General features: G+C 40.6%; 1 protein-coding gene across 4 annotated transcripts in view; it reads right to left on the minus strand.

Moving 5' to 3' along the window:
- HHAT (hedgehog acyltransferase) overlaps positions 1–16,429 on the minus strand; it is a 166,400-nt gene that overhangs the window by 110,977 nt on the left and 38,994 nt on the right. For all 4 annotated transcript variants that reach the window (XM_080586363.1, XM_080586361.1, XM_080586364.1 and 1 more), the window contains one exon: positions 10,759–10,794. In XM_080586363.1, the coding sequence (XP_080442489.1) occupies positions 10,759–10,794 (36 nt within the window). The remainder of the gene's footprint in view (positions 1–10,758; positions 10,795–16,429) is intronic.

The following is a 16,429-nucleotide window of genomic DNA, read 5'->3' on the forward strand; positions in this document are numbered from 1 at the left end:
ACTGTAAACATGAAGAAATTAAATATTTATTAAGATCTACATTGCAGAAAGCTTCCACCATATGCCATGTCTGTTTCACCAGCTGAGTGTTAAATGAAGCTCTCAGAAATACTAACATCGACCAGTTGCTGGCGCTGTTAACTACATATATAGGACAAACCCTTTCTGAACATGCAACGAGGAAGCCCTTGGTTAAAGTTCATTTAGCATTATTTCATCAATAAAAACAATCCCTTGCCGTGAGACCGGTGATGACATTTTAGATGTCTCACTGAAAAAGCTCTCACTTGGCTGTCAGCTAAAACTTACCGACCACCAAAGGCTGCTCTCAGCTGCCATCCATTTAAGCAGCTGCTGTTTTAATCAGTTACTTCTAAGGCAAAAGAAGTTCTCTTATCTCGAGTCATAATCCTAAAAGAAACTTTAATTCTATAAAACAGCTCTTTTCAGCAAAAAAATGTCATCCAAATCAGATGATTTTAATTTTGATCTCCTGGAAATAACTTTCCTATTGCTGGGGAGAGGCATGCAGTAGCTGTGTGATACCGCTGGCACAGGGAAAACTCCAGACCCACACTCAGAAGCTCTGTACAGAGTCCCCAGAGAGGGAAAGTCTGGAGGTATTTTGGAGTCCTTCATATTTGGATATAGATTTTGTTCAGTTACGAACAGGAACGTGGTCTCCTTAACTTCTAAATGCATCACACAGCAGTGAAGCACAAATAAAGCCAAGGTAGATAACAACAATACTAACAGCAGTTTGATTTTAGTTTAAGGTGATAAGAAGGACAGTACAGTCTATTTAAGTAACATGCAGAGACTGAGACAGACTTTTTTTCTCTAAGTAGCAGCATTTTTGCTGCTGTCTCCTTAACCAAAATGTCTCCTGGAAACTGTTCTGTAGCTACAACGCTGTCAGCCTGTCTACCATCCTACAGACACACTTCTGCTTTTCATTTTTGCTGAGCGTTTGCAAAAATTTCAATGAACACATTTATTATTATTATTTTTCTTAGACACTCTGTGAAGCCTGCAGAGGGTGGCTAATCTCTCCTCCATGGTGAGGTCAACTCTGCCTAGGTCACTACTGAACAGTATTTGCTCCTGAGTTGTGCTACACTCTGAGAGCATTCAAATGAGAAAAGTTACCTGAGCAACTCATGGCTTGCTGTTTTGGCTCACCTTTTCCATCCACCCAGAAAAGATCTTTTTAAAAACATGTATTTGAGTTTGGCAAAACTCAAAGAGAAACACTACTTAAGTTTATATTCCAATGTCAGCTCCCAACCATTGGTCAAAAAATTAAGGTCACTATTTTAAAATACCATGCCCCACTAGCAGGTTATAAATGTCTACATTTAATATTTTCAGAGCAATAGTCTAATCCAGATTTGAAAAGCAATTCATTGTACCAAACTACTAGATACATTTTAAAGTAATCTCTAAATCTACCAGAACTAGCACAGGCCAATACCATTATCCTTATAGCTAGATAAGATAATATTTATTATATAATATCCGCACTCACAAAGAACAGTAGAACAATACTTATCCTTATACATCCTTATATTCTTTACATCAGTCCAGGTGGAATTCTGCTTTATTTCGTGCTTTTTAAGTTTGGAGTAACATCATCCAACTCAGGCAAGCAAACTCCATTTTGCTGTTCACATAGAACAACATCAGAGGCTGGCTGAAAAGTGCAGAGACTTTTCAATGTCCAGTTATGTTGCTTGCAAGAAAACACTAAACCTTCTTCAAGAGAAAGCAAACACGAACTGCATTACAGCTGATAAAAAGTATTATCCTTTGGTTTCTATGACCTTTGCTCATTCAGGACTGCACACAGGCACTGCAGTTACATTTTGGGATATACTAGGAGGCCTACAGCATGTTTCTTTACTATTTCAGACAGTAAGATAAGAAAAAGTTTGCAGTTTTTGACCCCTTTCCTTAAAAATTATGAGTTCTACCCAATTATTATTTATTTCTGAACTCACAGATAGAAATCTGCATGACATTTTGATCCACGTGCTGTAATTTCTTCAGGAGCTTGAGAAGGAGTGTTCCCCATTAAGCTGCATATCTTAAACAATATATATATGCAAAGAAGGCAACTGAGTTTATAAACTATTTATTGATTTTTCCTTAGTTTCTAAAAAAGACTTTTTTTAATGCAGTTCTCTACTTGCATTTATAGTCTGACCAAGTAAAAGCAGTTAAAAGCACATACAGATTGCAAAGAAAAACATTTTTATTTTTTTTACCGTAAATTTATATCTGTGATGGACTGTGATTCCAAATCCAATAGTTACTTCCTGTCCTGTTTTGTCATCTGTTCTTGATGTTATGTAAAGAGCTTACAATAAATAACAACGCTGAGCTCTTATATAGCATTTTTAATCCATAGATCTCAAAGCATTTTACAAAGGATGACCATCATCCTACTTCAGCTATGAAAAGAAAAAGCATAGAGAACTTCAGGGTGAAACTCTGATCTTCCTGAATTCCCACAGTCCGCAATGAAGCTAGGATTTTAGGATTTTACCATACATCACAGCAATGAAGGCCAGCCGGAACTTTTGGGGTCAGCATTTGTGTCCTCAAATAGCCACGTCCCAGAGCCTTCCAAAACACTGGGGGACTATGATCTGCACTCAGCAGCAACTCACACACCATTTAGGAATAAATCCAGAGAGAATATGGCTTTCAACACAGCATCTTATTCTGCTTGGCATTCACTAGAATATTTCCCTGTCCCGCACAGGCAACACTTTTAAGCCTTTTACTCCACCTTCTCCTGTGTATCTTGCTTACAGCTCTAAACACACTAACATTGCCATCAGTGTTGTAAAAAACTGCAGTCAAGCCTTCTTCTCAGGGTTTACTGCCGAAATCAATACTACTGCAGACAGAAACACAGACATCAGGATCTAATGATGCCACTCAGGTGTCTCAAAATATTTTTTACCTCCATGCTGAAACCCTAAATCCATCCGATCTGTAGGGAAGTAGGTATGAATAATTAAGCCTCCTGCCTTCATCCTTTTTGTTTCTCATGCCCACTCTTTGCATCTCTCCTTACCATAGATGTTTAAGTGCACAGACTTCCTTCGCTCTGGTACCTCTGCTGGAAAATCTGAGAACCCAGAACCAGGTGTACATGCTGGTCGTACTGGACAGACACCAAGCACCAGAGGTACATACACAGCCAGGGGCAAGGACTAAAAGGGGACTGTGTATTAACACTCACTCTGTTACTGGGGTATTGATCTGATCAACACTGCTGCATACTACTGCAGTACCATACAATGAGCAAGCAGTAATAGTATCTACTCCAGCAATACAGCTGACAACGTACTATCCAGATATGAGGATCTAACAAAAATTAGGAATTCAGATTAAAGATAAAGGGTTGTTGTTCTGTCATTCTGCATCACCAGTGGACTCAACAACACACGTCTGCAAGGCCACACCTGATCATTATGCCTTAAAAAATCGCCTTAACAGGTGACTGTGTAACTGTGCACCCAGGTGAGCCCTGTGACCCCGAGCACAAGGACCAGCTGCAGAGCCGTGATCTCCAGCAGAGTGCGGAGTACATCTGTCCCCACAGCACTCCACGTGCAAGAGAAACACATGTAAGCTTTGCTGCCCAACAGGGCTGAAGGTGGTCATTGCGTATTTCACTGTTTTAGTGCACGTATGTTGTTCTGAGCAGCTGTTCCTGGAGTCCTGTACGTTACACAAACTAGCTGCTGTCGGAATTGGGACGCTCAGGGAGGGAAGGCAGGTGCACAAAGCGGAGGAGGTCACAGAACAGGCCGCACCTTCCCTGCTGCGCATTTCCTGAAGTGAGCCTGCCTTCCCAAGCCACAACAATACAGCTGAAGCCCCCGGGAAGCACTACAGACCAGCTGCAGCCCGGCTGTGCGGGCCGGCACAGCACCACAGCGGCCTCGCCCCGCTCCCCGCCGGCCGTGACCAGGCGGCTGCGGCCGGCAGCCCCACGCCAGGCCCCGGCCGCCCTCTGGCGGCGCCAGGCCGCACGCCCGGCCGAGAGGTCCGGAGAGACGAAAACGCACATAAACTCCAGCCAAATCCGCGGTTTTCAGTCAAAAACGGGGACAAAAATGTTTCTGTGACGTGACTTTACCGGCACATGCTTTCGCCTCTCGCACTGACAAGCATCCTTTGATCTAGCTTCGCGAAGCTACTCGGTGAAACTATTTAAAAGTGGCCTGAACTGAATCCTACAATACTTCACGTTCCACAAACTGCGCATTTCTTGCTTATAGATAGGAACTGAAATGCCCTGCAACAAAAATAACAAACTGTTTTAATTCACAGTTGCAACACATAAACACGACGAGATCTGTACCTTGTTAATCCCGACTTCCCCACTCTAACAGTTTAAGTTAAATGTCACATTTACATAACATTTACATAAAGATTCCGTTTTGTTTATACAAAACCCAGCCTTATTTTTGCAACATGCTCAATGCTAATTTATTATGTAACAACAGATTGTTTTCTCTATTTTAAGAAAAGACTTAATTCTGAGAAGGCATTTGAGAGACTGCAGTTGTTCTGAAGCAATTTGACGTCATTTTTCATTATTCTCTGATCAATTTTTTTTTTTTTGTCGTTTTTTTGGGCAACCTTAAGGTTTTTGGACACTGTCCCCCTCTAAGCAAAGTGCCTCAGCTGATTTTATACATTGTAGTTGTTTCTACAGTTCATACTTCGGTCTAGTACGCACACAGCAGAACCTCCAAAGAGCCTCCCACTGCAACCCACAGGAGTTTAGCTCTGGATTTTAAGGGCAGTAAGGCTAGAGCTTGTTGTTGAGCACTTTTTAGAAGCTTCCAAGCACTGCTCTTTTCTATTATTATTCTTTTTATTTTTATGTCACTTCAGCATTATCACCAATTTCACCAGCAACACAACTGGACCTTCTGAACTGCAAAACCTCCAGCATGTATGAAAGCAGAGCTCACAGGATTCTGCAATGTGGCTTGATGTAACTGCAGTATTTTACAAAAGAACTACAGCTTTCAGTTCCTCCATGCAGGGGTCTCTGAGGATAAATTGATTGCTGTTCTCTTTTGTGTTTTAGAACTTTCAAATGAGTTTTGCAGAAACCCTAAGGTCACATATCGAACGTAAATTTAAACAAGAAAAAACTCTGAAGCTAATATCACTACCTGTTCACAGTAATAAACACTTAAGCATTAAAACTATTTCTAAATTAGACACAAAGGCCTTCAATTGCATTACTCATTACTAGATAAATTGCTTTTATTATCAACAAGACTATCTTGCTGATTTTTGAATGTGCTAACTTAACTTCACAATTTCAAGCAAGTCTCTTCAAGGGCTTTCTCCAATACATCGTATCTACATCACAGGCTGCACGAATGACAACAAGAATCCCCTTTCATTCTTCTTAGCTCCCTGGCTAAGGACATATTGTTACAAAGGGGCTTCTTGTCCAAAAGGATGTTTTTCCTATGGAAAACTTGGAAACAGCAGTTTGTGTGTTAGTCTGATCTCCTCTAGAAGCTTGTTTCACAGCCAGACACCCTTGACCAAAAATGTTGCTTATGCAACTTCCACTGGCTTTATCTGCACTTCTCCAGAAGAGCACAGTGATTCAAGGCAGACAAAACTGGTGAACAGTTGTGATAACCTCATGCCCTACTAGCCCTCGCTTGGTTTAAAGGCAGAAAGGACACAGAGGAGAATGACAGCACTGCAGTTGCATTTATCTTAGGCACAGTAATCCCACCTGCATATGACAAACTACGTACCATTATCACTGCATTGTTTCTCAGGAAACTATCAGTAGATGAAGGCAGAGTAATGCAGCATGCCACTTGCATCTTTGGCAGATTTTCCCCTGAACATTAGGTTTTGTGCTGCTTTGGTGACTAAAGATTTTGTTTTCTTTCATTCACATATGGTGCTGCTTAATCACTAGAGGACCTTTGTGCCAGTACTGGTCCAAGCGAGAAGAACAAGACAGGGACATACAGGGACATACGCTGGGCAACACACACACACAAAAAAAAAGGGTACTGCTTATTCAGAGGGCCTGTACAGACACACAGGCTACATATACAAAGCCAAAGGCATCTGCTCCAGCACCCCAGGACTCACAGGCAAAGTGGCACAAATAGATTCAGCAAAACTGGTTAGGATTAGCCTTCTCCTAAACCAGATTGGCCAAATCCAGCCGATGCAGAAATTGCCTTTTAGGGCACCACACTGTACTCTCAAGGGGCATTATAATCTGTTAGTTTTTCCTCAAGGTGTCTGAGTGAAGGTGAGGGCTGTTCTGTGGCCATTTTTAAGGCAAAAGACTAAGGCTACATGCTGACTAAAAGCATGGCCTGAAAAGACAGAAGGGAAGTGCTGATGGCGAAAGCTACTGAGGCAATATTAGGGGAGTGGATAGGGATCAAGAAGACAAAGTTGTTGTGATCTTATCCATACCACCTATTGGTAAGGGTCTGTGGAGTGAACAACCCACAGAGCCAAACTCAAGATTTTGTTCTCAAGTACATAATTTGGACAGTTTGAGCATACACTGTCATTCACACGGTAAGTATGGCTACATGACCAAAACAGAGTGAACTGAGAAGCCAAACTTTTTTGACGAAGCAGATGCACTGAAACAGAAAAGCAGAGGAAGAATGTATCTCTGTGGGACTTCACACCTAATGACTTCAAAGTCAGAGGTAGTTATCCACATGTCTCTATTGATCCTGTTTCAAGACAAGTGGAATCTCTTTAATACTGCGCTGTCTAGCCCAGCTACAGTATATTAGAACATCAATAGCATTTTATAGGCAAACACGTTCAAAGCAGCACCAGAGACTGTATAGCATCAGCATTTGTATTTGGCTCTCAGAAAAGGGCAATCTTTTAGGCTGCACCCCATGTCACACCCCAGCAGAACATCTGCATCTAGATGATGGAGCCCAGAATCACCATGGAATGGAACTAGGGAAGGGATGCAATACAAAGCAAAAGGGACTGTTGCAATCAGATGTTGACTTTCCAAGACCTGGTTGTGTTAGAAGGGGAAAGTTCAGATTTTTATTTAATTATTATTATTTTATTTTTAAACAGACAAAATACTGACAGCAAGAACTGCCTTTTTTTTTTTTTCCTCTCTCTGAATAGTAGGGACACAGCTGTCTTAAGCTTGGGATAGCTTGAATATTGTTGAGGATTTCAGTGACTCTCCATGGAACCACACTGCCCTTGCATGCAGGTGTCCTAGTTGAAATTAAAATCTATAGATGTGGCAAAAATTTATTAACATTTGATCCTAGAACCCAAACTATGCCTTGTTTCATCTGAGAAAACTAGGGGATGGGTTTTGAAGTTCTGAATTTGCAAAACATCTGCGGACAGAAATAAACAAAACCTATATAACCTGCAACTCTCAAAAAGCTAAAGTTATTGCAAAGCACAGGGGCAGCTGCGAGCACTACTAACAGATGGGCACCTCTGGGTGATGTTATAGGTATGTGGTCCTGCAGCTCTTTTCAAAGACACATCTGTATTACAATGAATGATTCACATTTTTTCAAAGTCTCAGCAGTGCTGAAAGTGGGGAGATTTTTCAAAAGGATCATGCCTCCAGGAACTGTCATTCTTCTCCACTGCCCTCATCAGCCTTGCCCTAAAGGAAGGACTGTTTGGCATTAAGACAGTAAATATTCTCATACATTCAAGATTTTATTTCATCTAATGCCCTAGTCTCAGCACTGGATGAAATGGCTTCAGTGAGGTAACAGAACCGTGCAGCCTTTCTTGTTCTTTCCCCTTTAAACTGCTACTCCAAAGGCTACTTCTGTGCATTTCAAACTCTGATAAATCACCCATTGCTCCATAACAAGAATGCCTAGATTTACAAAACATAGGGCTTTGCTTTTTTTTTCCTATACTGATGATGAAAAAAATATTGTCTGTACAGTGATTGTATAACACTGATTAATAATTCTGCTGAACCTAAAAGAAGAGGCAACAATTACTTTTTTTTTTATATCGCTGTGAGAAAAGAGTAGGCAAATGATCTTCGAGTATGGTAGTACAATTTAATGGGTAGTATAAAAACAGTTTTCATCATGAATGTTTTCATCATGAAATTGTTGATCTTTCCCCCGTGAATTTTCAGGATCCCTGTTTCAAACAGGACAATTCATAGATTTTCAACACTTCTGCAATTCTGCTTTTTGTTATTATTTCACACACAGCAGCCCAAACTGTGAAAAGGACTTCTCATGACAGCTACTATATGAACACAAGAGAAAATCTGCAAGATCTTGAGAGCACAGACCAGTTAAACAGACAAAAATAATGAAGGCAATAACTGTCTAAAGGTCACATGGCACAATGGCAGAGATGAAAGTAATACCAAGTCTTCTGTTCCAAATTCCAAAAGTCATCTACTAAACAATGGCTTCCTTTTCTTTTCTAATAAAGGAAAACCAAGCAAAATTCATACTGCTATAACAGAAGGAAACAGTATTTCCTCCTTAGCAGTACAGTTACAGAGGAAAGTGTCTGAGGACTTCCCAGGTTAATAACAGGGGGAGGTAACAGTCTGAGAATGAAGTATTACTAAAGCTGCCTCTAAGTGAGAGTAACACACTGCACTGGACCTACAGTGGGCTTTGAAAAAAGGACATATTAGTCAAAAAGACGACATTCAACTCAATCAAATTCAATACTTGCTGTCCAGAGATTATATGAGCATATAACTCCAATACTTCATCTCCAGAGGATATAAAATAACACAGTATGTAAGTGTTATCATCTTATATTCTGTGGCAGGAGCATTACCAGTGGCTCAAAGTTAGTACGTTGATGCTTACTATGATTCCATTCTTGGTTAAGAAGTTACCTGCTTTCCCAGGAGACCTTGCTGTTCAGTGTATTCCCTGTACAACAGCAGCATACTTCTGAACGTTTCTTACATGATTAAAAAAAATCTGATCAAAATATAGATGTGACTCTTTTTATAGAATGAATACCAGAACTTAAATACATTGTGTAGTAAAAACTGTATCTACATATTGAAATGTAGACTTCTTCAGTGATACTGACACTACAGCTTCAGTGAAGAAAGCTGTATGAAATGCTTCTGTGTTATAAGTGAAGAAATATGTAAAATAACTTAACAAAATCTACAGCTCAAAGGTTATGTGATTTTTATTTTTTATTTTTTTTGTATTTCATTTAAACCACAAAAGCATGGTGTTCAATAGGAGACTACCCAGCATTCTTCCCATCAAGGCATGCCCTTTGTATTACTGTTTGAATGGTACCCAGACCTTGTACAGATACAAAATTACTATTTTTTCCCAGATTTTGTCATGGAGCTGATAATCTAAAGGAGAAGCTGAATCTGAAAGGGATATCTTAGATGCCATTAGAAGACTCAGTGGAAAGAACGCTCAGGAGTAATGCTGAACCTAAGGCAGAGAAATGCTTGTAGGCACTTGTTATTCTGTCTGGAGCTGTATGCTCCTTGTATAAGCTAAAGTCAAGGGCAATTAGCAGGGTACTGAAAACATTATAAAAAAAAACAAACACACTTTGAGTGTGTGACCAGAAGGGTGAAAAACAACCAGGAGTGACCACCCTCCTTAAGAGCTCCAGGAGTCTGTGGACCAGTGCGGCAAATCCCTGCCTTGACACTGCAAGGTCTCATACCTGTGAAGGCTTTACAGAGAGCATTTATCCAGGAAATACAACACAGGAGCCTAACAGAACGAGCTCAGTAGCAAGGCGAGATCAAGGGAAGCCTAAGTTCACCTGGTCTTTATGGAGGGACTCCAACAGCATGCTTTGTTTCACTGTATGTGTTACAGTGTTAGACATACAGTGGGTTAGTTCTTCCAAGGTAAAAGCCTTCACAGATGGATATTGCTCAGTTGTGTGAGGGGCAACATTTTAGTGGGATGAAATAACTGACAAAGAGTTCTCCGAGGGCCTTAAGATGATAGCAAACTATTCCATCTTTTACAATACATATTGCATTTCTTTGTAAATATAAGTAGGTAGGGATACGTATGTTATTGAGAATGAATGCAAACACATTTTTAGTGAACACCTGAGACTTTGCTCACACAAAAGAACTCCAAACAGCAAAAACAGTTCCTCAGTGTAGCATTCAAATGCATTAACCTCCCTTTTCTTCTTGAAATGCCCTGCTTTAATCATGATATTCCTCCCAATGTCAGTGAACAAAACACACAACAATTACTGCTTATTCATCTTCAGAGTATAGTCCAGCCCATGCATCCAATCTATCAAGTTTTCTATTGAGGGAAACAAAACTCTCCTCCACGGAGTCACAATTGTCTATAAAATCCAAGGCCTTATCAAAAAGTATGAAGGTGCTTGAGTTTGCGGTGGAAAAAATACTTAGAAAAATGTTTGCTTTTCTCCAGTTCCAAAAAAATAACAAGATGAAGGAAAAATATACTTCCTCAGAATGACTGGAACACCTCTGCTGAAATTTCCTGAATAAAGGATTTCCTAAATGACTCCTAAAGAGGTTCCTTAAGAGTTTTACATTGGGTAAACATCCAAGCCAAATAGTAAAAGTTTATGAAATATAAAAGGCGATCTTGCCACAGAAAGTATCAAGCAATATCAAGTTCAGACGGCTTTCTACACTAATAACAGAAATGCTTTTTGATATGGAATTGCAATTCAAAATAAACATGAGCTTACCTGACCAGAAAGCGATGGAGCCCAACATCAAAACTTCTGTAAGAAAAAAGATTAACCATATTTTAATTAAAGAACACTACTTTGTTGGGTATTATATATTGTATTTCAAAATAATTATTATCCAAAATAAATATAAAATTTTTGCTTCTGTTTTATGAATGACAAAAGCTACTTATGCAGTTTCCTGTATCTAATGACATGGCATTTACTATGTTCACCACATGGAAAGATTTAGATTCATGTTAAAAAGCTCACCAATCCATTGTTTGAGGATTTCTTCAAGAAAGCAGTAACATTCAGAGCAGCATAACATAAAGACAGCATGAATATGAATTACTGAAAAAAAGTTTACAGCGTCCTTATGACCACTGCGTCTGCTTGTTTACTATGCAACACATACATACTACAAGGGAAAGGTAGATCCTTTCCTTTGGTCTCCTCTGTGCTGCACTAGACAGCAAGGAATTGCTTTGAATTCTCTCCATGACAGAATAATCAGAGCTCCTTTATTTCTCCATCAGATACACAAAACATATTGAGATGTGGGCCTTGCAAGCACGTTCTCACAGCTCTGGTGAGGAAGGCAGTTCTGAGGACTTTTGTACAAGTTAAATCACCCTGAAGGACAAGAACCATGCCTGAAAACCTGGGGACTCACAACATCTGCAGGCAGTTAATGTCAGCATTTCTTTTCCTTTTCTGTGCTTCCTCCATTGCTCTGCCAGCTCAGGAGGAACGAGCTCCCCAACCACGTACTAGCAAATCCTTGACACTACAGGAAGGCTAAACATCTGCTGATTTCTGAAATTTTCCTCATGTCTGAAGCATGTTCCATTTTGATGGGACTATCAATATAATCCCAGATTAACAGTGCGCATAATGGCACAACTGGAAAATGAGTCTTATTTTCAGTGCTGAACTTGCTCTGAAACAGGCTTACATCCCATACACAATCTGAAAACATTTTAGCAAATATTAAGCTCTTGAGCAGCCTGTTGCAAAAAGACTAATCGGTCATCTGAGTTCAACGTGATTTTATTTTAATACTACTGCTTGCAGTGTGCTGCCTTCTACCTGAAGCAGCAAGAGAAATCATCAGATACTGTTCTTGGTGGCATCCTGATAACAGAAGAGAGATAACGAGCTGTAGAAATTATAGACATTAACATGGAGGGAAATTCCACTGAATCAGCAGGGTGGAGAGGAGGGCAGTGAATTTCTCTTGTAAAAACTGTCTCAAGATGGAAAAGGCATTCTGCCAGGGACATGAACATGGTCATCATTAAACCTTTATTTTACATTCCTTTCTTAAAAGCATTCCCCGTCTCATATTATTGTTATATTACTGTGTAGCTAGTTACACTGCACAAAGTGCATCCTCTTATCTTTCTGTATTCCTCCTGCTTAGAGGCATGCTGTAATTTGGCTCCTACTCTTCACTAAAATATTCTGTGCTGTACAGGAGAAGTCTTGGGTATCAGAGCTGTCCACAGTCTGTCCGTATTCATAACCCTGAAAGCCTTCTGTTCCCAGGACCAAACACTTCAGTATGTTTGTGCTGGGATGGGGAGAAGAGAGCTTGTACAGCTCCAGGGAAGTGTTGCATAATGAATTAACAGCTATCTTAAACATCTTCAGACAAGCTCATCTTTTCAGGTACTGCTGGCTACCTCTGCTGGCAATGACCAAATCTTCTACTGTTTCTGTGACTGAAGTTTCTGAAGGGACAGAATAACTTCTTGAGGGCAGGGATGTGGAGCATGAGAATATCACCACTTTTGACACGGAACTGAAAGTTGAAGGACTTGGCCTAGAATGGCCGTGGAGACGGAATGGTCCACCTAACCTGAGAAGTTCAGAGCTGTAGTAGGTTGGGATGGACAAAGCTGAGACAGAGTGGGTTCAGAGAGGAAGGGAGAAAGCGACAGTTGGCTGTAGACTTATGTGCCATCTTTTCACAACATAATGAACTTCCTTTTAATAAGATTTACAACAGTCCATTATTTCATAATGGCTATCACAATTAAAATATCTCCGCAAAATCTTCTGTAAGTATTAAAAATTAACACGCACAGACCCAATTTATTGCAATAAATGAAAAAGGTAGAAAAAAGATCAGAGCCTCACTTGGTAAAAATCAGTGCAGACAAACAGGCCTTGTTATTCCTCAGGTTGATACTCTACTGATAGACTTCACCTGACTACACAAGACTCTCAGTTTTCCACTGTTTAAGTAGTAATTTAAAGTACAACTACGCTACAAACAACAGAGTAACAAGAATATACAGTAGTGTCAGACTGTGTGTCTACATCTTAAAGATACCTCAGGACAATATAATTGATTATTTCCAAAAGCAAAACCAACAATGCTGAACAATCTCAAACTATAAATGGGAGAACTAGTCACGTTACTAGAGATCTGTAAGGCTACGGGCATTGGGTACATACATTTTTAGGCACCTAAGTTAATGAACAGAGACATTCCAAGGCAAAAAGACTGAAAAACTAGGATTCTGGAGGCTGGTTTTGCCAAGACACTACCAACAGACACTTTCAACTGTTCTGCTTATTCATACTTAAATAAATACTGCATTTGAGTCTACAAGAAAGTGACCTGAAAATAAAATGAGACAGCAATGGCAAAAGATCTCATAGATGTAGTTAATCTTTCCACTGTCAGATAGAAAAAAAAAAATCAAACATCAAATCAGCAACTTTAATAAATCAAAAAAAAAAAAGTAGTCAAGTATTAATTATTTCATAATGATCCCTTCAAAACCACCTATCAGACATGCCAGGATGCCCCTCACAAGTAACTCAGAATTAAGTCTGCCACATAAGCATGAATACCATTCTTCTATAAAGTGAACTTACTTGATATTGCAACATAATTTATGATCAGCTTTACTCAGCTTGCTCAATGCTGAAATTCACTGCAAAACACAGGATTTACCTAGTACCACTTGCACTTCTGGATGCCCAGTTACAGAAAAAGTAGCTTCACAAATGCTTTCTGAAGTTCTCTAAGTAGCAAAATTTTCCCCACAAAGAAAAGTTTTAATTAAATTCTAAAAAGACAAAAGGACATCCAAACCAAAATGAGTAAGAAATTATTTTCCACCTAAATTCTGTAAACTGCTCAAACGTCAGTAACATAATACGCTATTTTAATTTTTGGAGATGTAACTGATAAAATCTAGTTTATCAAAGTAATAATGGTGGTCTTTGAACAGAGCATCTTTAGAATCTTGCCTAGTTTCCAGCATAGAAGGGGAAACAAGAGCGTCCAGAGGAGGGCGATGAAGATGGTGAAGGGCCTAGAGGGGAAGACATATGAGGAGCAGCTGAGGTCACTGGGCCTGATCAGCCTGGAGAAGAGGAGGCTGAGGGGGGACCTCATCGCAGTCTACAACTTCCTCGTGAGGGGGAGTGGAGAGGCAGGTGACCTATTCTCCGTTATCACCAGTGACAGGACCCGCGGGAACGGTGTTAAGCTGAGGCAGGGGAAGTTTAGGCCGGACATCAGGAAGAGGTTCTTCACCAAAAGGGTGGTCGCACACTGGAACAGGCTCCCCAGTGAAGTAGTCACTGCACCAAGCCTGTCTGAATTTAAGAAGTGCACTTAGTCACATGGTCTAAACTTTTGGGCAGACCTGTGCGGTGCCAGGAGTTGGACTTGATGATCCTTATGGGTCCCTTCCAACTCGGGATATTCTACGATTCTATGATTCTAGTTAAAGGGGAGATTATTTCACTTCCATTTCATAATCACGTTACTCATTGCAGGCAATTTGATAGCCATTTTCTTTACAAAAACATCTCTAACTCAGTTCATCTGAAAGTTTGCATTTTGATTCACAGTTCTGTATCTGTATGCAACTTTAATGCTTTTGTTAAGTACAGAAGTTTTAGTTTTTGATACATTTGAGCAGATTACACATGTAATCCTTCACAATCAAATGTATCTTTTCCCAGCATGTTAACTAGAAATCAGTGACTAACAGTGTACGTATGCTAAACCAGCAAGGATCTTTTCCAAAATATAATCTTTGAAATCTGTCTTCAAGCATACATCTTTGCCCTCAAGATATGGTTTTAAAATGATTTCACTGATGTGCAGTTTCTGCTTGGAAAGCTAAAGGCATAGTGCAACAAGCTGCCTCCAAATTTGCATGCAGCACAAAGCTTAGAGGTTAAAAAAAAAGTCTTCTTATAGAGAGAAAAGACAGGAAAAGGCAGAAACATGCTGGTATGAACCACAGTTGGTAGGAAAAGCACATTCACTAAAAATACAATCCTGATGATTCCCAGAAAAAACGTACACAAATCCGCTTTTTGTTCCTGGGATGCAAAAAGCATATATATATATATATATATATATACCTACATATTAATATAAAAATGAAATGGGCTAAACCATGACAAGGTCCTGTTTATAGTGCAATTAGGGTATCAGGTGAATCAGTTGTTTTCCCCTTGTGTCACGGGTATTTTGCACTCGCTCTTAAATTTCCATTTGTCCAATTTCCCTATAGCTTGTCCTTATTTTGGAATTCTGTGCCTGCCACTTAATCTAGAGCTCCCTATTGTAGGCTGGTGCTTTCTGATACAAATCAGGACCAAAGAACAGTTGGGACTTTCACATGGGAGATGGTGCATGCCTTCCTGGCTACCTACGCTAATTGCAGCACAGGTCAGCAGCTTCGGTAGCTCCCAGCAGAGCTGGGGATTGAATCACAGAATCGCAGAAACATTAAGGTTGGAAAAGACCTCCAAGATCATCTGGTCCAACAAGCCCCCTACCACCAGTAAAACCCACTAAACCATGTCCCTAAGCACCACGTCCAACCTCTCCTTGAACACCCCCAGGGACGGTGACTCCACCACCTCCCTGGGCAACCCGTCCCAACACCTGACTGCTCTTTCTGAGAAGAAATGTCTCCTCATTTCCAACCTGAACCTCCCCTGGTGCAACTTGAGGCCATTCCCTCTAGTCCTGTCACTAGTTATCTGTGAGAAGAGGCCGACCCCCAGCTCCCCACAGCTTCCTTTCAGGCAGTTGCAGAGAGCAATGGGGTCTCCCCTGAGCCTCCTCTTCTCCAGGCCAAACAACCCCGGTTCCCTCAGCCGCTCCTCACAGGACTTGTGCTCCAGGCCCCTCACCAGCTTCGTAGCCCTTCTCTGGACATGCTCCAGGGCCTCGATGTCCTTCTTGTAGTGAGGGGCCCAAAGCTGAACACAGCACTTGAGGTGCGGCCTCAGCAGAGAGGAGTACAGATCACCTCCCTGTGATAACAGGCTTTTGGTTCCTGAGCACCACCATCCAAACACCTACCCCCTTCTTTATACACACATATATATGTTTTCTGATGGATTATTTATCGTCAAGCTTCCCACAGCACTGGGCCTTTACCTGAGGTCAAAACTCATGTTCCCTCCTAGCAGAGCTGTGCGACCCTTTCATATTCAACTTTTAAATCCAGTGAAGTTACGCCACCTTAGGTTATTTAAGGATCTGACCCCACACCTACGTAGATTAGCACTGCTGCTCATTAACTGTGTTAGAGAATTGCCCTTCTCTTTGGCTCGCTCACGGACCCCATCTCACAACAAGGTTTGATTGTGAGACCTCATTCCCAACAATTCACATCATAAAAGAAAGTAAATGCCA

This window comes from Anser brachyrhynchus (genome assembly GCF_964034855.1).
Source record: "Anser brachyrhynchus genome assembly, chromosome: 3".
In the NCBI taxonomy this organism is placed as follows: Eukaryota; Metazoa; Chordata; class Aves; order Anseriformes; family Anatidae; genus Anser; species Anser brachyrhynchus.